Source organism: Camponotus floridanus, unplaced genomic scaffold (assembly GCF_003227725.1).
Source record: "Camponotus floridanus strain SB8 unplaced genomic scaffold, Cflo_v7.5 scaffold28, whole genome shotgun sequence".
NCBI classification, from domain to species: Eukaryota; Metazoa; Arthropoda; class Insecta; order Hymenoptera; family Formicidae; genus Camponotus; species Camponotus floridanus.
This window is the reverse complement of record NW_020229414.1, coordinates 1,357,559-1,381,858: the sequence shown is the minus strand read 5'-3', so window position 1 is coordinate 1,381,858 and position 24,300 is coordinate 1,357,559. Positions and strand designations below refer to the sequence as shown.

The window sequence follows — 24,300 nt, the reverse complement described above, 5'->3', positions numbered from 1 at the left end:
TTTTTGCATTTTTGAGAATCTTTCATGATCAAAATTGACGATTTAAACGTGAGATTTAAACTTACTAGACGTATTCGTTTCATCAGTGTAAATAAGATATAATAAGTATTAGCGTGTGTGTTCGTGGAATAATGCAAAATATTCGAAATATTTCGCATAGCCACTTCCTTCCTCGTTTCGCAGCCAAGTTAAAAACCGCACATTGCCGCGTACATCCTGCGGCCGCTATAAATGAACGAGAAAGACACATCATTACTTCATACGCTCGTATCTTTTCTAACGATACGTCGTGTGAACTACGAGCTATTTTGATTTACCGTGCTTTGTGTGTTAAAAGTTAATTATGAAATCTCTCGCGATAATTTGTATTTTAATGGTCACTTGGATTTACACTATCGAGGCCATGTGGTATGAAGATCTACGTGCTCACGAGGGAGAGGTGACAGGTATTAATCGGGAGCTTTTTTCATAGATATATATATATATATATATATATATATATATATATATATATAAATATATCAAAATTTATTTTTATACAAATTTCTGATGTATATCTGATGTATTTTTATCAACGTTTTTTTTTATTCCTTGTATTTTCTTGGAAATATTGAACTTTAATATAAAAGTGATGTGAATATAAGATATACATGTGTTGCATATTTTTATGCGATCAGCATTATATTTGAATCCGATATGGAAAATCTTGCCTGGTTCTTATGCCAATTATTTTTTTACACAATACATAGATATATGCTATTATAATTTTATGCGTAAAATCTGATGACGGATTAAGATAAATTCTTTTTAAGTTTTTTTACTCTTGTAAATAACATCGTTTATCACTTTCTTATCGATTGATTTTGTTTCTTTAAATATTTTGCGCATACACTATTTTAACATATAAAATTATTTTCTTCAAAAATCATGCAACCAATCGAAGAAATGTATTGTATATATTTTTGAGTTACTTTTTTCACGAAAAATTATTTCATCAGAATTATTATCATACTTTATTAGAAATTCTGTATAAAACAAATAAGATTTCCTTGTACATCAGCAATTAATATGCAGAGATAATATTTTTTAATTGCCACCAGAGGAAAGAAATAGCTATTCCAGGAAAAAATCAATACGGGGAATTTATTCATTATTATAAATAACTATGAATATCTCATTAAATCGATAATCATTGACCTCTTGTTTATTTCAGTAATCTAACATACTTTAAAAATTTGTTAAGTAGATAAAAGCAATTTTCTCTTAATTATCTCTCAAGTAATCAAATACAGTAGTTTTATTCTTTAGAAACAAACCCTGCAAATTTGTTAACAGGATGCGCAGGAAGACGTATGCAATTGAATTACCAGATGAAAGAAGTGATATGTGTACCGAGACGTACCTTGGTAAAATTAATACCGCAACCAGGCTACATCTTCTATCCGAATTACGCTCCCGTGAACAGATGCAGTGGATTTTGCCCCAAAAATAAATTATGCATGCCTGTTAAAAAAGACATCAAAAAGATCATCGTAAGAATGGACGGTTATAACTCGAGTGAATGTTATCATGTATTAATCGAGGAGCATGTCAAGTGCAAGTAAGTTTGGCTTTTATGTTGCTTCTGTTTTTTTTGTTCAAATACGACAAATATTCCGTACAATTCCGATTAACTTCCCAACCATTTTATTCTATAATAAATCCATTCAAGAAGACTAAAGAAACACAGACGTCCTTGATCAGGCAAACGATTGTCGCGTAACCGTGTTACTAAAATTAATATAGCATTTTTCACATGTCCGTTGTTAAGAAATATAATTTTAGGTGTCAATGCAGCGTAAAACAGAATCATTGCAACGTGCATCAGATATATTCGGAAAATAATTGCGCGTGTGAATGTAAAAACAGAAGAACGTGCAACGAAGAACGCCAGATGATTTGGAACGAAAAGTTGTGCAAATGCATGTGCAACAAACCTGAAGAAATCTGCTCGAGCGGACTTGAATGGGTTCCTTCCCTTTGCGGGTAAACAAAGAAAGCAAATTTGAAACTGAGAATCGCAACCAAATTCTATTTCTCTCTTTATTTTAACTTTTCCTTAAATAGTAATTATCTATTATATATATATATATATATATATATATATATATATATATAAAGATATATTTATTATTGAAAAATCTGCACAATTTAATGTAATTAATTTTTTAATTGATATTAAAATAATATGTATAACTTTGACATTTCAGATGCGCCAAGATTATGGAAATAGCACCGTATCAATCGTATATCAATATCAGGAAATGAGAAAACAATAATCCACAGAAATTTAACCCTATCTCAATATTTTTAAATATTACAAATATTCAATGGTGACTTAAAACAAGCAATAATTGTATATAAAAGACTTTTTATATAAGACATTTTACTTCAATTTATTTGTCTAAAATATAGTCATACATAAATTTCTTTCCAAATATAATATAGAATCGTTTAATGCTGCAAAATAATATTAAAAAATTGAGCAATAACATAATATAACATTAAAAATTCATGCAATTGTATAAATAAAATAACGTTTTTAATTTAATGTTGAGGAATTACTACAATCTGAGACATACATTTCCTTACGCATGAAAAGATGGCATCAACGCATATTTTTATGTACGAAAAGACTATAATATCTTTATAATTTTATAAATTTTTATATAATGATATTTCTTGAATAAGAAAGAAAGATTTAAACTAATATAATAAGCATTTTCAAGTGTAATCCTTGTAAGTATTATATTATACATCACTTTAGTGAGCAAATATAAAATTTATTTATCATTATTATAATCAAGCCGCAGCGCTCATCATAACATTATTAATATAATCTCCGAAATTATTCCAAGTATGATCCCACAGATTCGGATCGGCTTTACTATCCCATGGAAGATTTCCGGGCAAAATCGCGGTGTTATTGAACTTCTTCAGCTCTTCCTGTAGTTTTCTGACAATCGTGGGGAATCTTTAATACATGAAATAAAATGTAATTAGGCGAGAGCATATTTTTGTAGATTAAAATAGAATAAAATTTTATAATTAACATGGAATTTTAACGAAATAATTTCACTCACTGTTTAACAAGATTATTATCCTCGCAAGGATCTTGGTAGATGTTAAAGAGACACGGTTCTTGTAACGGTCTGCAGATTGGCAAGCTATCATTTCTTGGTGGGCACTTGATCATCGCGTTTTCGCGCAAGGACGAAATAATTTCCGTAGTAACACTCAATCCCACACTGGCAATAGCGCGTCCTGCCGTGCTACTAATCACGCCATCCGCATCGTAGATCCATTCCCTGCCAGATGGGCCATACCATCCATCCCATACTCCATTATAAGTGGATCCTATGAAAAATCAAACTGAATCGAATTGACGGTATTTATTACGTTCTAAAATAAATTTAAGGCAGAAAGAAAAAATATTTTTAAAAAAATATTTCTTGTAATATTTTAAAATTAAAATCACAAAATTCTTAAAGTTCATAAGTCTTAAGTTCATATACCTTGAATGAATTTCCAATCACCGACTGTAATAGCGGATACGCCATAAATATCGTCGATGTTGTGAAGAATATTTGTTCGCGGCGACTCGGTATCCTCGCTAAGCGCATCCCACAAATTTACACCGTCGATCGAAGTTAAATTCGATGCATTGCCACCGGCAGCTGTTATAAGTGTCGGCAGCCAATCAGTAATATGTATCATTTGTCTGCTTACTCGACCAGCACGCACTAATCTGGGTGACCATATTAATCCTGCACCCCTGACGCCACCTGATTTGATCGTAAATTTAAAAAATTATTTATTTATGAACGTTAAAAATTTATTAAACATTAAAATATAAATTTATTTATGAACATTAAAAATTTATTAAACTTCTTTTTAATTATTTCTTTTCTCTCATAATATGTTGTTTCAATAATAAGCTGATAAAATTCACCACACACACAAAAAGTAACATTATAAAACATGATGTTTTTATTACAATTTTTTAATTTCACGAATGATTAATAATTTATTATATATTCTAAAAATCACGAGCACTAATTATGGAGATTTAATTAAAAAACATATCATGACAATCAATGTGTAAAAAAATCAATAGCAAAAATATTTTGTTATTGTATTAAGTCAATAAATATTTTCATATTTTTATTATTGACTATCTGATATATAATTATACATTATATTCAAATAAGACCTTCAAATACCTTCCCAAAGAGTATTTTTGACGCCTCTCAATGGCCAATTAGATGCTGCATTCAAATTAAATCCAGCGGCAGGCCCACCGTTGTCCGTCGAAAATACGATTACACTATCTTGTAACATATTATTCTTATACAGAGCTTCAACTACTTGGCCTACCGATTGATCTAATTTACTCAATATACCTATAGAATTTTATAGAATTTTTATTAATCTGCCTTCTCATTAATAATTTCTCTGTTTATTTTATAATAATGGACATCTCAATTAATTATCTCATATTATAATTCACACTCAACAAAGATTCAATAATATTTATATTTCTAATTTGATCTTATTTAACCGCTTACACATTTTCAAATTTTACCTGCGAAACGTCTTCGATTATAATCGAAAATATTATTAAACTTAGCGACTTCTTCGTCCGGTGCTGGAAGCGGATTATACGGATTTCCGGAATGCACGGCTGCATGAGCAAGATATAAGAACATCGGCCGACTAGAGTTGTGATTGTTAATTAGTTTCACTGCCTCCTTCGTAAAAACATCCGTGGAATATTCACCGTGCAGATCCCATGCCGGTTTCATACCCCGCCTCATATCCAAACCCCAATAAGGCTGCACAAAATTTTCAAATCATGTATTTTGTCTATACTAAATGATGAAAATTATGTATTACTGTCTATAACAAATATAATACTTTTCATTCATGTAGCGGTTATAAAATAATTTTTTTAACATTTATAACATTTTTTAATATAAAATAATATATATTTCCGTAAAAAAAATTAACTGTAAAATAAAATATATTAATTTAAATATTTCTAATTTAAAAAGTTTTAATCTTTTTAAAATTAAAATATAAATGTTAATATTTTTATATTTTTTAAATTATATTATATTAATTAAAATTAAATTATATTATTTTATATTTTTTTAAATCATTAAAAATTCATATTTTTATATTTTTTTTGCATTTTCTGTACTTAATTTATTTAATATTCTTATGTTACATGCCATAAACATGCCATGCGAATAAACGTCAAAATTATGGAATTATTTTAACGTTATCTTATATGTTATTCTTATCGCATTAAATCAAATTATATCTGTTTGTATATTTATTTACATTTTCAACAGCTGTGTGATCATAATAATCGTGATGACCTGTCCAGTATCCAATATGGGTGTCGAATCCTCTATAAGTAGGAGTGTACTCCCTTTTGTAAAATCCTAAGTGCCATTTGCCGACGATATGTGTGCTATAACCGAGCTCTCGCAAATATTCCGGCAGAATCTTCTCATGAAGTGGTAATCCCCTAGGCTCTGCGCCTTTCAGGATCTAAATTAATAATAAAATCCGGGTGTCATTGGCTATAGTAAAGATTTACTATTTTTCGATAAATTAGTACTTCATATAATTTAATTAATAGTAATTTAATTAATAAGATTATTATCTTATTTAATATTTACATAATAAACTACTGTTTTATGTTAAGCGAATAAACATCAATATTATAAAATTATCTTAACATTAATCTTATCATTTTTATCGCATTAAATCAAGTTATGTTTGTTTGTATGCTTACTCACATTTTCAATGATGATTTGTGTCATCGTAATAATCGCGATGACTTTATAAAATAAGATTATCTCAATTAAAACTGTCTTAAAAATATAAAATAGTTAATTAAGATAGTAATAATCATATAAATTAAATTGTTATTATGAAAGCATTTAATTTCACAAAAGTATTAAATATTTACAAAATTTTTAAATTATTAAGAAAAATATCATTAATGTGTTCTTATATGAGTAAAAAAAATTGCAAAAAGAACACTATTCACTTAATGCTATTAATTGTATAATAATAAAAAAGAGATACATTATGATTTATGATGAGATCCTTGCAATTTTTTGCTTTGTTACGTTTACGCAAACATAGTGTACACAAGTAAATTGACAATCTTTCTTTCTCTGCATCACTAGATATGATAATTTCCAATTGAAATATTCAGGTCAACTCGGTAGAAGTGCAAGAGAGTATAATATCCTCTTTTGTATACTGTTGCAAGCAGAACAATAACATTTCCGCTAACTGATAGCTCTCAATTGCATTTATTCATTGACAGATATAAACGTAGTTAGAAGAAACTGATAGATCATTCAGTCATGATAATTTTAATAAGCGGTATTTGAAGAAGAGACGAATTTTTAAACGATTACATTTAGTCACGTTACGCATTAAATAATTTTACTTCAGAATTGCCACCTGTTATTTATGCGCGAACATTCATCCGCATCTTTCCTTGGTCTTTTATTACATTCTCTTAATAAAGAGAATACTTAATAAAATAAAATACGATGACAGGACTTACGCTATGTTGCATTCCGGTGTGAATGGGATATTTGCCAGTCATAAGAGCGCTTCTGGATGGTGTACAGATTGATGTGACATAGTACCTATCGAGTAGCAATCCAGAATATGCCAGAGCATCGATATTTGGTGTTGGAATCTGACCGGAACCATGAAAGCCGACATCATTCCACCCCTGATAAAAATAAAAATAAATTTAAATGCAACCTCTTTATTTTCCTTCTTTATTTTTATCTTTCCTCTTTATCTTTATCTTTACCTTTTCCTTTTCTCTTTCTTTGATAGAATTCTTTAATAGAATTCTTATCCTTCAAATAATTTTTGTTTTAATTTTGATTAAACGTTCTCTTGTTTTGTCTTTTATGATAAATTTATAATAACTCATAAAAATTTTTTTCACAAAATATTATTAATTTATAATTTATATTTTGATATGCATAAATTGCTTGAGATTGATAAAAATCTGAAGAACGCTTTATATTTATACAGATATACAGGTGTGTATTTAGAGACTAAAAAATTTTGTATATAAAAAAGTCATCTCGACAAGTTTCACTCTGATATTATAGAATAAATTATATTTCATTTCATCTGCATAAATCATCTACATAAATTTTATCTTTACACTCACATTATATAATTAAATAGATGTTATATAATTAAATACTTGATCATGTGACTTTTTATATGATATTCAATATATTTTTGCCAGATTTTCTATTCAGTCTTTAGATTATTTTTTTTTATTTTTATTGTAAAAAAATTTTATTTTTATTGTAAAGCACTGAACAAATGTTATCTCATTGCAAGGCTTCGTATCTTATTATCATTTTGTCTCGGTACTTTTTTTCTTCAAACTCTTTCGGTCGGATAGAATTTATTGCAAACCTCGAAGAAGACAACTTGCCAAATCATCCGCCAGGATAAAAATGATATGCGGCTGTCTCGTTGAAGTCACGTGAACTGTCACGAGCAGCAGGATTAAAGACGATGTCCATTGCCTAATCCCCGATGAATAATGCATCGTGTCCCACGCTCTTTTTATATTAGCACGTCCTATAGGACCAGTTTTCCTTCACAGGAGAATGCGGAACGGACACCTCTGTTTAGATGCGTACGCGGCGGTTAGTTGTATGAAACTGACCTCTCTCTTTCGAGACGTCTTTCTCCGAGATGATGCAGAATCTACGGAATGAGACGAACGCTCCTCCCACCAATCTTCGTTTATCTCGTGTTCGCTCTGACGAGGTCTCTTTACCCGCGATCATTAATTCACTCAACTGCTCCCTAAGTGGTCGCATCATCTGAATTAAAATTACATGATACCGCATGATATGGCGCAGTTTTAAACTTTTCTCTGTAAACTTCGCAATCAACTTGTTCCCCAGAAGCATTGACGACATCGAGAGATTCTCATTTCTGCGCAAATTATTTGACGAACTCGCAAATTAATCAAACTGATCAGAGTTCATTTCTTTTATCATTATTTCGAACGAGATAAAATATTTTTTAATAGAGTGTGTACATAATATAAACTAAACGGCAATTGCTTGATACGAAAGTTTTTAATTCGATGTTTGTGTCCGCCTAATGTAAAAGTTTCCGCTGCTAGAAAAACTTCTTCATTTCAAATATTATAATTTGCATCGTAATAACACTTATTTGTGTTTACAACACACACACACATGTATATGTATATAAAATAAATCAAAAAGTTAAATAAATAAATAAGTTAATTAAATAAATAAAAGTAAATTTATAAGATTCAAAATCAAGAAATTTTGCTAACAACGGAAACTTTTACGTCAGGGAGGGAAATTTTGCTAACAGCGGAAACTTTTACGTCAAACATTAATTACATGATGTTATCACTTATTTTAGCAAGATATTATCTTGTTTTCATGTCCATAATTTAGGGAATATTCAGAGATGTGTAATTATATTCCCATTAAAATGTCTCATGCTATACTACCTTTATCAGAAACCTTTATCAGAAATAAATGTGAAAATATGAATATGCGTATAATCGCGTTTGCCATCACATTATTATTACTGTGAAAATAATGGGGAACAACTACATTAGTACAGTAAAAAAGAAATAATTCACGAACACATAGAAGTATATTTGGAAATACTGCTAATCTAACCAGAAAAAAACTTTTTAGTAATACGAGAAATTAATTAATTATTTTAAGGAAATAAGATATTATAGTAAATAAGGATACAAAAATATTCAATAAGCTGCATCAATAAACTGAATAAAGATATTTTATTATTACTTCTGAAAATATTGTTATTATTAAAAAACATATATAATTTTTTCATTTCACAAAAGGAGAAAAATTAAAATCAAACAATCTGTTCTATAAACAAACTTCTTTTTAGATATATATGAAATAAATAATACGCATACGCAGGAAATAAAGTGTAAAAAAACAAATGTATATTATTGTAACGAATGCAGAACTAAACAATATAGAACGAGCGAAGTCAAATACCTTTCAGTCTGTTAAGCCTATTGTCGCTTGTTACGCAGACATATTCATACATTTATTATATCACATACGTCGAAGACGGATATTACTATAGATATATTTCTTTCGATGTTATAATATTCTTTTGTAATCATAACTTATTAGATAATTCTAAATGTTAGTTATTTTTCTATCTAAATGAATGTAAGTTCAAAAAATCGTATCATAAAGATCAAAATGTAGCATATATTGTACAAGCGCGCGCTCTGAATCCGATCGATTATGTTAAAAAGCATGATTGTGAGAAAAAGCATGATTGTCACACGCTTCACATTCGATCATTATTCATCGGAACGGCAATGTTAGCAGACTGTCTCTCTATAAGAAAGATTTTATTCCAAAAAATTTAATATTGTATTATTACACAGTAAAATTTTCGAAAGTATGTCGAACGTATCTCTCTGTGTTCTCTTTTCGTTATTAATTATAGGCATATTTTCTCTCACTATTAACAATAATGTTACATCGTCAGACGAAAAATCTTCAGATTTAGTCATCGCAACGGTAAGTTCAGTTTCTGACAATATGTTTGGGATAAAAAAATTAATATATTTTTATTTATGATAAAAACAACCTTATCCGCACCACACACACGTTTATCATTGTATCATATTATCATATCATCACATTATAATATAATGAATTCATATGACATTTATTATTTTAAATTTATCGAAAAAAGCTATTTCCTTTTTTTGTTTGTAAGTACATAAAAAATTATCTCAAAATGTTTTCTCTTTATTATTGTAATTTTATATTAACTTTATAGATATTTATTTTAATGAGATGCCGATCAACGGATTCCGAATTGACTTTAGTGCTAGGCGGAGACTATGCAGAATTTGTTAGAGATTCGTATTTCGATATGATACCTGTGGCGCTAATAGATGAAATGAGTCCTCGATTTAATGCTCTCCAGAAATTTACCCTGACAAGATACTCCTATCTAATGTTCAAAAGTTATAATTTCGTCCATTTCCTCCGGAAGGCGTATCGTTTCCTACTAGTAACATCTTCTCAACCTCTCTTGCAAGTTCTGTTACAGGTAAATAATAAAAAAACATAATAAATATATACTTTCATAAGAAAACATGTATATCTCGGATCTCGGATAAAACTGGTGGCATAGGAAGAAAGTGATTCTATATGAAAAAATAAGATGAATACGATAGATGTCAATATTTTGATGAATTAAATAATATTATGCAACTTATTTATTAAATAAAAGCAATAATTTTTTCGTATTATTCTTTTTCTTCACATAGAGAGTGAAAAATTCGCCATGGGCAAATTCAGAAGGATTTTACATCTTAGTCGATACACAAACCGGGACTCGAGGCTGTATTAATGCACAGTCATATCTCTGGACAGCTTGGCAATATGATTTACTCTCGGTCATATTCACATGCATCGATCCAGACGATGGAATTGTTCTTTACACGTTTAATCCATATTCGAACAATATGCCAGACAACTGGTACAAAGTAGGACATATTAAAGGGCGAGCGGGTCATCCTTGGATAATGATGAAGAGAAAATTTGTAAATGGTATCTTTCTTTTTCTATCTTTCTCACTCTCTTCTTTGTTTTCATCTAAGGAAATATATTAGCAAATTATTTTTCAATTAATATAAAATATTTTAAAATAAGATACAATTTAATTTGTCTATTATCTGTTTTATTATTTTATACATATATTTTATATAAGTTATCAAAAGAAATACTTTCTTTTTATAAACATTACAATGATACATTATTAATAAATCATACTAATTTTGCGTGAATTTGTTTTTAAAAAAATGTATTAAAATTTGACAGTTAAACAACCATTATTTTTATATGTTTAGACAGCGATATATGTATGGATCTGGATTTTGATAAAACGACTACTCTGAACAGATATCGAATTCGATTAAATGTCATTGAGTTAGTACCGTTTGTCAAAATTAATTTGAGTTTACCAAAACAAGAAATATTTCGCGGTGACAACAGTGAAATCATTAAAATACTTTTAAATAAGCTGAATGCAAGCCTCGAGATTACCATCTTCAATAAGGATGCTTATTCGTTGGGTAATTTAGAACCAAATGGCACTTTTGGAGGTTTGATGGCTGCAGTAAGCGACGGCAGAATAGACATTGCTATGAATGCAAGATATCTCTTTGTATTGTGGAAAGTCAAGTATGTTTCAGAATTTTCCCAGAAAATAAAAAATAATTTATATTAATTTTTCAAGAAGATACCTGAGGGATTCCTCTTCAAGAATTATTTAAGGATCTAACTATATCTTATATATAATTTTATATATTAAAGATTTATATTCATAGATTTATTTATTTATTCATAGAACGCTCAAATATATGTGATAATATATAATATAATATTCCTGTAAGAAATATTTATTGAATCTTATTTCTTATTTGCATTATTTATCACAACTCCTTTCATAAGATTATAAAAATCTTTTTAAATAAAAATATTTTTAATATAAATAATAAATAGCTAATAATAAAGAAAGAGAGAGAGAGAGAGAGAGAGAGAGAGAGAAGGAAAAAGAAAAAAAGAAGAACTTTCTTCTCTATATATTACATGGTGAAAACTCCATAGGCGAGGTTAAAAAGTATAATATTTTGTTTATTTTCAGTTACCTATACCCCCATGCGTCATCAGGACTTTGCGTGATAGCGCAACCAAAGAAACCGATCTCCGAATTCATCAAGATAATAACCTTTTTGTCGCCGAAAATAATGGTGGGAGTAATCGCCATATGTTTGTTAATTTACATAATTTTTATGAAAATTGTGGGATATATAAAGGCTGGGTTAGAGGTGATAAGACTTATAGTCTGCGTAGGATTTTTACATTTGCCCAAAATGGATTCTACAAGGATCATCATATGCATGGCGTTGATCTTATTCCTTAATATAAATGCTCTCTTTCAAAGTCACTTGTTATCTTTGCTCACTGTGCCGATATATTATCATAATATCGACACCATACAAAATATCAAGGTAATGGAAAAATCTTATTTTATCATTTTTTTCTCCTTAGATTTATACTTCAAACCTCGTTAAATTAATAATACATTTTTTATGTATATATATATATATATATTATTTTCAATCTTATTTAAGTAAATATGTCGGATTATTTCATAAGTAATTAAGGATATGAAAAAATTGTTCAACATACATAAATACTACTAAATTATAGGTATTTTATCAAATTAAACATTTCAGTAAACGTAAAAACGAAAATCTAAATATATCTATTGAGATTTAACGAGAGATTTGTTTAATTTACAATCTTCAATAATTTTAAATAACTTTTTTATTAAGTTATTATCTTAATAAGTGCTATCACATTAAAAGTAAAAAATATAACATTCAAGAAAATTATATTGATTTATCATTTCCTTAAATTATTTTTAAATTATCTTCAAAAAAATATTATAATATACGCAACGTTATCATATAATGTTATCTTTAAAAAATTTTATATGAACATGCAATATTTCGTATCTTTAATTGCTCTTACAAAATAATATCTACTTAAATCAGACATAATGCATATCTTTGAGCAAATAAAATGTTTTTATAAACTTTACAAAATATTCTTATCATTTAACTATACATATATAATATCTTTTTCATATTATGCATACAAAAAATTGCAATATTAATTTTAAAGGACCTGCTATATTTGAATCCAATCATCATAAATTTATAATAAGATAGAAACAACATATGTATATAATAAAATAAGTATATATAAATATATATAATAAATATAAAGATATATAATAAATATGAATTTAATGACACTTTGATATATAAGTGACAAACGTTAATTTTTAGTTTTTTTTCAGGATGGCGGTTATACTTTATACGGACAGAAGGTCTTCCATAGTGACGATCCTGTACTCCAATCGCGTTACAAGGCAGTTGCACATTATAAGGATTGCATAGAGCATGTCGAGAATTCGTCAACCGCCGTATGCGTGGGCGACTGCTATCATTTGTACTACAGAATCAAGGGTAAAGATCTGATAAAATCAAAAATGTTGCATCCGATATTACAATCGTATGTCACTCGCGAGAATTGGCCGCTATACAATCGCGTGAACAATATTATACAGCAAATGATGCAGGTTGGCTTGATTCAAAAAGTTCGAGATGAGATTTTTTGGGAAATGCAACGCGAGAAACAGATAAGAGCCGCTTTAACGAAAAAAGGTTTCAATGTAATGTTGCTAAAGCAGCTAATGTTCAGTTTTTATATTCTTGGATTTGGATACGCTTGTGCCACTATAATCTTTGCGCTGGAGATGGCAATCGGTGGTTCTGTTCCCATATGTCAAAACTGCATCGGGAAGAAAAGTAGAATACGAGAAAGAATCCAGAATAAACAGTGAACTTTCGATATTAGCAAAAATCGATATAGCTTAGAATTTAAATGGATGAGAGATATAATCAAGCGTAATAGTAGTGCATATCTGAATCATTAACGGAAAATAAAAATTAACAATGATATATATCAAAGCACTTGTATACTATAGAGTTTAATTTCTCATAGATTAAGAGAATCAGTAGAATATTTATGTCACGAAGTCACAAGATAAACTGGATCATTTAAATTAGAAAAAAAGAAAAGAGAGAACTAATTCAGCATTGGAATACGCTGCCGTTAAATTCTAGATTCCTACTCGTTTTTCCTTGTCAAAATCACTATCTTAAAGCTATTCATCGGTTTATTACTTTTTATCTTTATTGTAAAATAGCAGTGTGTGAAAAAGAATAAAAGTACTGAATAAATATTATCTTATTGCAAGGCGGTCATGTCTTATCTTTATTTAGTGTCTTTTCTCAGCACTTTTTTTCTTTAAACTCTGTTGGGGGACCATTGGGATGACCTTGTCGCAAATCTCGAAGAAGATAAATCATCCTCCAAGATAGAAATTATATGCGATTGTTAAATCTATACCAGCCATCACATGTAATAGGATTAAAGACAATATCCATTGCCTGATTCTTGATGGATGACACATCGTGTTCCTCACTCTACTTAAATCAACACGTATTATAAAACCGATTTTCGGTTCGTCCACGAGAAAATGTGAAAGGGACTTATTTGGAGATATTTTAGATGTAACAGTTTAAACACTTTGTCTACCAAGCTAAAAATAAGGTCCATTTTATGTTATATATCAAGTGTTGTGAATGAAAATTTAAAAGCCAAGAAAATTGCGCGCTTTTTAGTCAAATTCAATAAAATCTTCTTTAATCATAATGATCACATTTAAAAAATTGATAACATTATTTTTTCCTATCGTAAATTGAAATTTTTTTGATTGTAAATTGAAGTTTGTGATGGAAGGAGTTAAATATGTTCAATATAATAAAATGAAAAGAAAGAGAAGCAGCAAGTCAATATCCAAAATAAAAAGGGAGTAGAAGACCTAGAAATAGCTTGCTCTTCAAGGACTGCTCTTGGAGAAGTAAATCCGCCATGATAGAGAGAAGAGAGCCCATCGGTATATCGAAAGACGGTCATTTATATATTTTATTACTGAATTTAGAAAACTAGAATATAGCACTAAGCGTATGCCAATGATAAATTCGGAGTAAAGAAGTTCAATATTCTTATTAATGAGATGCTACCGTTTTCCAATATTCCTAATGGCAAGTTCCAATGGGACATTCGTAAAGAGCGAAACCATATGAAGAAAAATGAGCTTGTGTTGTTCATTTATAAATTGGCTTAATAATTTATTTAAGAGGTCAATTATATAAAGAACTGTATTATAAAATTAAAATATAGTACACACACACACACTGGCGCTTATCTAAATACAATCGATCAATTATGTAAATAATATAAAAGCAATAATATAAAAATGTTCGTGTGATACGCTTAACATTCGTTTATTTTTCACTGGAACAGCAATGTTAACAGACCTTCTCTCTGTAAAAAAGATTTTATTCTAAAGAGTTTAATATTGTATTATTATGCAGTAAAATATTCGAAAGAATGTCAAACGTGTCTCTGTGTGTTATCTTCTCGTTATTAATTATAGGCATATTTCCTTTTGCTATTAATAATAAAGTTACATCGTCAGACGAACAGCCTTCCTATACATTTACTACAGATTTAGTCGCATCAGTAAGTTAATTTTTGGAGAATATATTTAAAATAAAAAACTGAAATATTTTTATTTATTAAATAAACGATTCTACTCACATCTTGCACATTTATTATTTATATTATTATAACAAATTACATTCATGATTCAATATTATTTTAAACTTGCTGAAAAACAGTTACTTCTTTATTATTATTTGTAAATACATATCAAAATTATCTCAAAACATTTTCTATCTATTATTGTAATCTTATATTAATTTTATAGGTATTCGTTTTAATGAGATGTCGACCAATGGAATCTCATTTGACTTTAGTGTTAGGCGGAGATTATAATGAATTTCTAGTACAATCATATTTCGATATGATACCCGTAATGCTGATAGATGAAACATATCCTCGATTTGATGTCCTCCAAAACTTTACCTTGACAAGATACTTCTATCTAATGTTCAAGAATTACAATTTCATCCATCTCCTTCGAAAAGCGCATCGTTTCGTGCTAGTGATATCTTCTCAATCTCTCTTGCGAGCTCTGTTACAGGTAAATAATAGTAAAAGAACGTAATAAATATATAACTATAAATATATAATTAGTAATGAAAAAACATGTATTATATCAGATACCAGAACTGATGGTACGAACAAGAAGGAGGTGATTCTATATAAAAAAATAAGTAAAAAATATATAATAAAATTTTATTAGATGAGGTTTTTCCAGAAAAATAAATTTGATATTCAGACACAGGTGCACTTAATTCTCTTTGGTCTCAATGGTTAAACCTCTATCTTATTTCTACTCGTATTTGTATTTTTTTGCGCGAAATTATCATCTTACAGTCACCGCACATCATCGGTTTGCTATTTTTTTATCTTTATTGTACTACTAAAATAGAAGCTCATGAAAAAAAACAAAGCATTGAATAAATGTTATCTTATTGCAAAGCGCTCGTGTCTTAGAAAAATATAGCTTGTCAAATCGTCCGTCAGAATGAAAATGATATATACCTCATCGAAGTCATCACAAGTAACAGGATTAAAGACGATGTCCACCCAATTTCCGATGGATAATGAATCATGTCCCTTGCACTTTTTAGACCAGTGTGTCTCAAGGAATCCGGTTCTTTCCACGAGAGAGTGCGGAACGGATTCTATTTAGATGCATAAGCAGCAGTTAGTTGCACGAAACTGATTTCTCTTTTCCGAGACATCTTTCTCCGAGATGATGCGGAATCTGCGGAATGAAAGGAACGCTCCTCCCACCTTCAATCAATCATCTTCGTTTATTTCCGTTTGCTATGACGCGAAAATATCTCCTTATCTGTGATCAATTCATTTCACCGTCCGCTAAGTGGTCGCATTATCTGCGATTCATCTGCGTGAGATAATTCAGGAAGCGTAACATTCAGATGTAATTATATCCTCACTAAAATGTGATACTATATTATCTCCTTTTTATCAGAAACGAATGAAAAAAGGGGAAAATATGACTACATGTCGCATTTATCATTATACTATCACGCAATTACTGTGAGACTAATGGAACAACTACATTAAAAGTGATAAAAGAGAAATAACTCATGATCAGAAATATGTTGGAAAGATTTATTTCTGATCTAATCAGAAAAAGAATCAAACTTTTTAGAATCGAATTTTTTAATAATGCAAGAAATTACATAATTATTTAAAATTGTTTGAATTATTTAAATTATTGAAGAAAAGATATAATAAATATTATCAATATGTACACATTTATTCAGAATTATTTATACGATAAAAAATATTCAATACCATCAATAAAGCTGAATAAAGATATTTTATTATTAAATTTTAATATTATATATTTTGATAAAAATATTGTTATTATTACATATATGTATAATTATAAAACATATATAATATTTTTATTATAAAAGAAGAAAAGAATTAAATAATATGCATATATACGCAGAAAATAATTCATAAAAAGAGAAATGTGCAAATTATATTATTGCGACGAATGCAGACCTAAACAATGCGAAAAAGCAAAATCAAATACCTTTCAATCCTTCCATCGTATTAGACTCTATTGTCAATGATTAATAGTTATTATATCGACATATTTATTTATTATATCACATCACATATGTCGAAGAAATATACTGTAGATATATTTCTTCTGATGTTAGAATATTCTTTTGTAATCATAGTTTATCACATTTAGAATGTTAAGTTATCTTTCTACCCAAATTTATGAAAATAAAAAAACTGTATTATATTAAAATATAACTGTACAAAAATTAAAATGGCATATGCACATACATGCGCGCTTATCTGAATATAATCCATTAATTACGGTAAAAAGCACGATCGTGAGATCACACGTCTGACATTCGATCATTTTTCATTGGAACAGCATGCCGTTAGCGGACTTATTCTCTGTAAGAAACATTTTATTGTAAAGAGTTTAATATTGCATTATTATACAGCAATTTTTGAAAGTATGTCGAACGTGTCTTTCTGTGTTCTCTTCTCATTATTAATTGTATGCCTATTTCCTATCGTTATTACTAATAATGTTACATCAGTCGAACAACCTTCCTATACAGATTTAATCACGGCATCGGTAAGTTAATTTTCCGAAAATATATTTGAGATAAAAACCAAAACATTTTTATATATTATAAAAACAACTCTACCGCACACATCTTTTATTTTATTGTATATAATTATAACAAATTTCATATACATATCACAATATTTTTTTAAATTTGTCAAAAAAAATTATTTGTTTTTTATTTCTAAGTAAAAAATACATAAAAAATTACTTCAAAACATTCTCTATCTATTATTGTAATCTTATATTAACTTTATAGATATTTATTTTAATGAGATGTCGACCAACGGAATCTAAATTGACTTTAGTGCTGGGCGGAGACTATAATGAATTTCTTAGGCAATCGTATTTCGATACCGTACCCATAGCGTTGATAGATGAAATGAATTCTCGATTTAATGCACTCCAGAAATTTATCCTGACAAGATACTCCTTCTTAATGTATAAAAGTTATAATTTCACCCCTTTTCTTCGAAAGGCGCAACGTTTTGTGCTAGTGTCATCTTCTCAACCCCTCTTGCGAATTCTCTTACAGGTAAATAATAATGAAACAGTGTAATAAATAATGTTACGAAAAACATATACACTATTCAACAAAATTATCGCACAGATAACTTCACGCCAAAATTTCGCATAAATTCAAATAAGCATAACTCCGCCAAAAATTGTCGCATTTGAAAAATTCTTATTTTATTTACAAGCTTGAAGTCTGCACTTTAAGAAGCATTTGTGAAATTTTGAATGTAACCTTCCCTCACTCCCGCCACTTTTCCAAATATAAGGGCATCATCTGTTAAGAGATTCTGTTTCTAAAAAATTTGCATAGTTGGACACGCTCTATGGGTGCAATAAATTTTTATCGCAAATCCTATGCTAATCACAGTAAATAATTTTATCTTATTACTTTTTCTCTCCATATAGAGAGCAAAAGATTCTCCATGGGCGAATTCAGAAGCATTTTATATCCTAATCGATAAACATACTGAGACTCGAGGCTGTATAAATGCACGTTCATATCTTTGGACAGCTTGGGATTATGACTTGCTTTCGGTCATATTCATATGCATCGATTCAGACGATGGAATTGTTCTTTACACGTTTAATCCGTATTCGAACAATACGCCAGGCAAATGGTACGAGGTAGGAAATATCAAAGGGCGAGCGGGCCACCCTTGGATAATATTAAAGAGGAAATTCATACATGGTAACTCTCTTTCTTTCTATTTTACTTTTTCTTTTTTTCATCTAAGGAAACATATTAGTATGCAAATTATCTATTATATAATTTATCTATTATCTGTTTTACTATTTTATATAAAAATTTAATATAAATTTAAAAAATACTCTCTTTTTTTCAACATTACAGTAATATATTATTAATAAAACATATTATTGAATTTGCGTGATCCTTAGAAAAATGTATCAAAATGCTACAAATGAACAGCTATCATTATACTTTTTTAGGCAGCGATATATGCACAAATTTGGATTTTGATAAAACGACCACTCTGAACAGATACCAAATTCGATTAAATGCCCTTGAGCACCTACCGTTTATTAAAATCAATTTGAGTTTACCGAAACAAGAAATATTTCGCGGTGACAACAGTGAGATCGTTAAAATATTTTTAAATAAACTAAACGCAAGCCTTGAGATCACCATCTTCCATAACGACGACATCTATTCATTGTCCGGTATAGGACCAAATGGTACTTTTGAAGGTTTGATGGCTCCTGTGACCGACAACAGAATAGATATTGCAATGAATGCGAGACCTATGCTTACATTGTGGAAAATCAAGTATGTCTTAATATTTCTCAAGAAATTAAAAAATAATTTATATATCAATTCTTTAAAAGGATCCTTCAAGGATCTTTTTTTAAGAATTCTATAAAAAAGAATAATATATTATTTATTTTTTCAGACATACATATCCCCATATAAAATCGGGAATTTGCGTTATAGCGCAGCCAAAGAAACCAATCTCCGAATTTATCAAAATAGTAACTTTTCTGTCGCCGGGAGTAATGGTAGGAGTAATCGCATTATGTTTGTTAACTTATATAATTTTTATGAAAAGCGTAGGATATATAAAAGCTGGGCTAGAGGTGATAAGACTTGTAGTCTGCGTAGGATTTTTACATTTGCCTAAAATCGATTCCAAAAGAATCTTCATATGTATGGTGTTGATTTTATTCCTTAATATAAATGCTCTCTTCCAAAGTCACTTGTCATGTTTGCTCACTGTGCCGGTCTATTATCGCGATATCGACAGCATACAAAGTCTCAAGGTAATTGAAAAATCTTATTTTATCACACACACACACACACATTTTTCCTTATTAGATTCATATTTCAAATCTCGTTAAATCAATAATAAATTATATACACACACACACACACACACACACAAATGTGTTTTAATTCTTCCTTGCGCTTCAATTATCGCGCTCTACATGTTCTTATTTGCTAATTTTTAATTAATTTTTTAATTTACAATCTTCCATAATTTAAAATAATTTTTTCTTAAGTTATTGTTTTAAGCTATGACATTAAAATTAAAAATAGTATAACACTCAAGAAACTTAATTGTGCCATTTGACTTTTAATTCTCTTTATATTAACACTATTAAAAAATATTTAATAACGTTATCATATAAAATTACTTTACAACAAATTTTACATAAATTTATAATATTTCGTATCTTTAATTGCCTGCAAAATAATATCCATGTCTATTTAAATTAGACACGGTGTATATTATTGAGCAAATAAAAGGCTTTTGTAAACTTAAAAAAAAACATAAAAAAACATTCTTTTATCACTTAGAAATATCCTCCTTATGCATAAATTATAATATTTATTTTAAAATAAAGTAAGTGTTATATTTCAATTCCAATTATATTACAAGTTTATAATAAAATGTTATAAATTTACTTATATTTTGATACATAAATGACAAACGTTGATTCAGTTGGTTTTCTTTTCAGAATGCCGGTTACACCTTATACGGATCGAGGATCTACAGGTATATGATTAGCGGATATGATCCTGTACTCCAATCGCGCTATAAAATTGCCACATATAAGGATTGCAAGGAGCATGTCGAGAATTCTTCGACCGCTGTGTGCGTCGGCGACTGTTACCATTTATATTACAGGATCAAGGATCAAGATCTTATTAAATCAAAAATGTTGCGTCCGATGATACAATCTTATGTCATTCGCGAGAATTGGCCGCTTTACAACCGCGTGAATGATATTATACAGAGGATGATACAGGCTGGCTTGATTAAGAAAGCTCGAAATGATATTGGCTGGGAAATAAAACGTGAGAAAGAAAGAAGTATCGCTATAACGAAGAAAGGCTTTAATGTAATGTTGCTAAAGCAACTAACGTTCAGTTTTTATATTCTTGGATTTGGATACATTTGTGCCATTATAGTCTTTGTGCTGGAGATGATAATCGGTGGTTCTGTTCCCGTATGTCAAAACAGGAAAATGATCGTCAAGAAAGAAAAGGAGAATACGAGAAAGAAAAAAGAATCTAGAATGAACAATAAACGTTCGCTTAGGATTAAAAACCGACTTAGGTTGGAATTTAAAAAATTATATGAAAGAGAGACATATTTAAAGGGAGAAAGGACAGTGCATATCTAAATTAACAGAGCACATTAACAGAAAACGAAGATCAAGCACGATATGTATCAAAATACTAAATTGTACTTTTGAATTATAATGCTGAATTCCTCATAGATTAAGAGAGTTAACAGAATATTTATGACAAAGCCACAGGATAAACTGAAAATGTTTAAATTAGAAAAAAAGAAGGAGAAATAGACTGGATAACTTGCTGTTTGCTCTTTACATTTCGTTTCTCATATTCGATTCTTTGTATTGATATTTCTGTCGGAATTACACATTAAAATAAATTGCAGAAAATAAAAGAAGAAAAAAATAAAGAATGAATGGAAGGAGAATTGGATGAGAAGCGACGATAGAAAAATAAGTATCTACTTTTAGTCAATATTTTATTTATATCCTTCATTTTTCAGTTTAAACAATTTATTTATTCAGGAGAGTAAAATGAATATAATGATATAATAATTATGTTTCTCTCATTTACAATGATACCATATATTATCATATATCATATATATACAATAATAATAATTAAGAATCCTAAACATAATAATATAATAACCAAAATAATAAATAATAATTAGAATATTAGTAGTAATGCTATTCTATAAGCCGCAAATGTAAACAAAAATATAGAATACACGTTATGGTGAAATCATTCTTGTTAAATAGCGGTATTTGTGCTACTGTATGTATGCATTTACAAATAGTTTATCAACCGCTTATACATTATTTCAGTAACATCCTCGTTTCGCATTTCATTTTAATTTACTATTTTCAATAAAAGACTCCCTCGCTCTCATTCTCTTTTAAATCCGTTTACTGAGATTACTGTAAAATAGATAAAAAAGCCTTATTTCACAAATATATGGATGTATATGTATACGTATGTATTATTACAGGTCTTTCTCCCACGCGTTTTGTCTTCCCTGTCGCCGTTATTTCACATAGTACGTTTTACTTTGTTTTGTCCTCCTCTTGCATACGAAATGTAAGTCGAAAACTGTCGAATATCAAGGAAATATGCGTTTCGCAACACGTTTATATTTATGCAAAGTGCACGCAAAAAATGACAGACATATCCGATTAAATGTCCATAAAAGGCAGAACCAAAACGAAGCCGATGAAGCTCCTCGATTTGCGTTGCAATCGAGTGAAAATGAAAGAAGCGAGATCACACGCGAAAGGAAAATAAAAAATAGCCCGCCGAGAAAGAACTATCATAAGCGAAACTTATTGTCGACATGTTACTCGCTTCCGTGTGTCCATAATTCGGAGAGCGTAACATTCAGATGTATAATTATATTCCCATTAAAATGTTATCTATTATCAGGTTTTATTAGAAACAGACGAAAATGCGAAAGTATGATATACAATATGAACGAATCATGTATTTCACATTATCACATTATCTCATAATTACTGTGAAAATAATAAAACATTTACATTAGTATAATAAAAGATAAATAACTTATGATTATATATGTACAAATATATTAGAAATATTTACTTCTAAACACTAATTAAAAAAATAATTTTTTAATAAAATGTGAGAAATTACACAATTATTAAAAAAATAATACAAGAAATATTATGTATATGTACATATACATATACAGGTGTCACATTTTAATTGCCTATCTTGAATATGTTTCAATGACACGTATTTTTATTTAGGAAATATTTGATTAGAAATTATTGATTTAGAGGAGAGAAAAAAAGGATATTAGTTAAAATAAAAGGAAATTTTAGTTCGATGTCAGATGTGCGTTCTGAGATCATGTGAAAGTTAACCTAGGGTTTTTAAGTGGAACTACCCTATAATCCAAACCCTTTTTACATATATAAGAAATCAATAACACGCATATGCAGAAAATAAAGTTATAATTCACAAAAAAAGAAACGTGCAAGTTACATTATTGCAGAATGCAGAACTAAACAATGCAGAAGTCAAATACCTTTCAATCTGTTACATATGAGACTCCGTTAATCTGTTTATTATCGACATATTCATTTACTACATCACATCACATACATCGAAGAAAGATATTACTATAGATATATTTTTTTCCAATGTTATTAATACCCGTTTATAATATCCCTTTGTAATTATAGCTTATCAAACAAATCAGAATATTAAGTTATCTTTCTACTCCAATGATAAAAATAAAAAAAACCGTAATATAAAAATTAAAATATGGCACATATACACACACGCACGCACTTATCTGAATACAATCGATCAATTATGGAAATAATATAAAAGCACGTTCGTGAGACACGCTTGACATTCGATCATGTATCATCGGAACAGCAAAGTAATAGAGTTTTTCTCTGCAAGAAAGATTTTATTTTAAAAAGTTTAATATTGCATTATTATACAGTAAAATTTTCGAAAGTATGTCAAACATATCTCTCTGTGTTCTCTTCTCATTATTAATTGTAGGCATATTTCCTCTCACTATTAATAATAATGTTGCATTAGAAGAACGGCCATTCTATACAGATTTAGTAGCTTCGGTAAGTTAATTTTCAAAGAATATGTTTGAGGTAAAAAAATAGAAATATTTATATTTATTATAAAAATGATTCTATCCGCGTCACGGATACACGTTTATTGTATATTATTATAACAAATTATCATATTATAATATCATTATAAACTTGTCGAAAAAAATTATTCTTTTTTTATTTGTAAGTCTACAGGGTGTCCGTCAATTTTCGACCTTAACGAAATAAAGAAGATTGGCTCAA

General features: G+C 28.9%; 2 protein-coding genes across 3 annotated transcripts; one reads left to right on the top strand and one right to left on the bottom strand.

The window, feature by feature from the left end:
- Positions 1-28: 28 nt before the first annotated feature.
- On the top strand, positions 29-2,441 carry LOC105257709 (vascular endothelial growth factor A). Its single transcript, XM_011268514.3, has 4 exons — positions 29-446; positions 1,336-1,600; positions 1,825-2,025; positions 2,250-2,441. Exons 1-4 carry the CDS (start codon positions 344-346, stop codon positions 2,305-2,307), a joined length of 627 nt encoding a protein of 208 aa, XP_011266816.1. The 5' UTR covers positions 29-343; the 3' UTR covers positions 2,308-2,441.
- A 301-nt stretch (positions 2,442-2,742) lies between these two features.
- LOC105257710 (arylsulfatase B) lies at positions 2,743-7,821 on the bottom strand. Of its 2 annotated transcripts, none has more exons than XM_011268515.3 (8): positions 7,541-7,821; positions 6,635-6,808; positions 5,386-5,598; positions 4,625-4,874; positions 4,263-4,442; positions 3,555-3,824; positions 3,123-3,396; positions 2,743-3,013 (listed from the first exon to the last, which is right to left on the bottom strand). In XM_011268515.3, the coding sequence occupies exons 1-8, from the start codon at positions 7,655-7,657 to the stop codon at positions 2,842-2,844; spliced, it is 1,650 nt and encodes a 549-aa protein (XP_011266817.1). In that variant the 5' UTR covers positions 7,658-7,821; the 3' UTR covers positions 2,743-2,841. The 2 variants fall into 2 exon arrangements, with proteins under 2 accessions (XP_011266817.1, XP_011266818.1); XM_011268516.3 differs by having other exon boundaries at positions 7,522-7,690.
- Between the last annotated feature and the right edge of the window lie 16,479 nt (positions 7,822-24,300).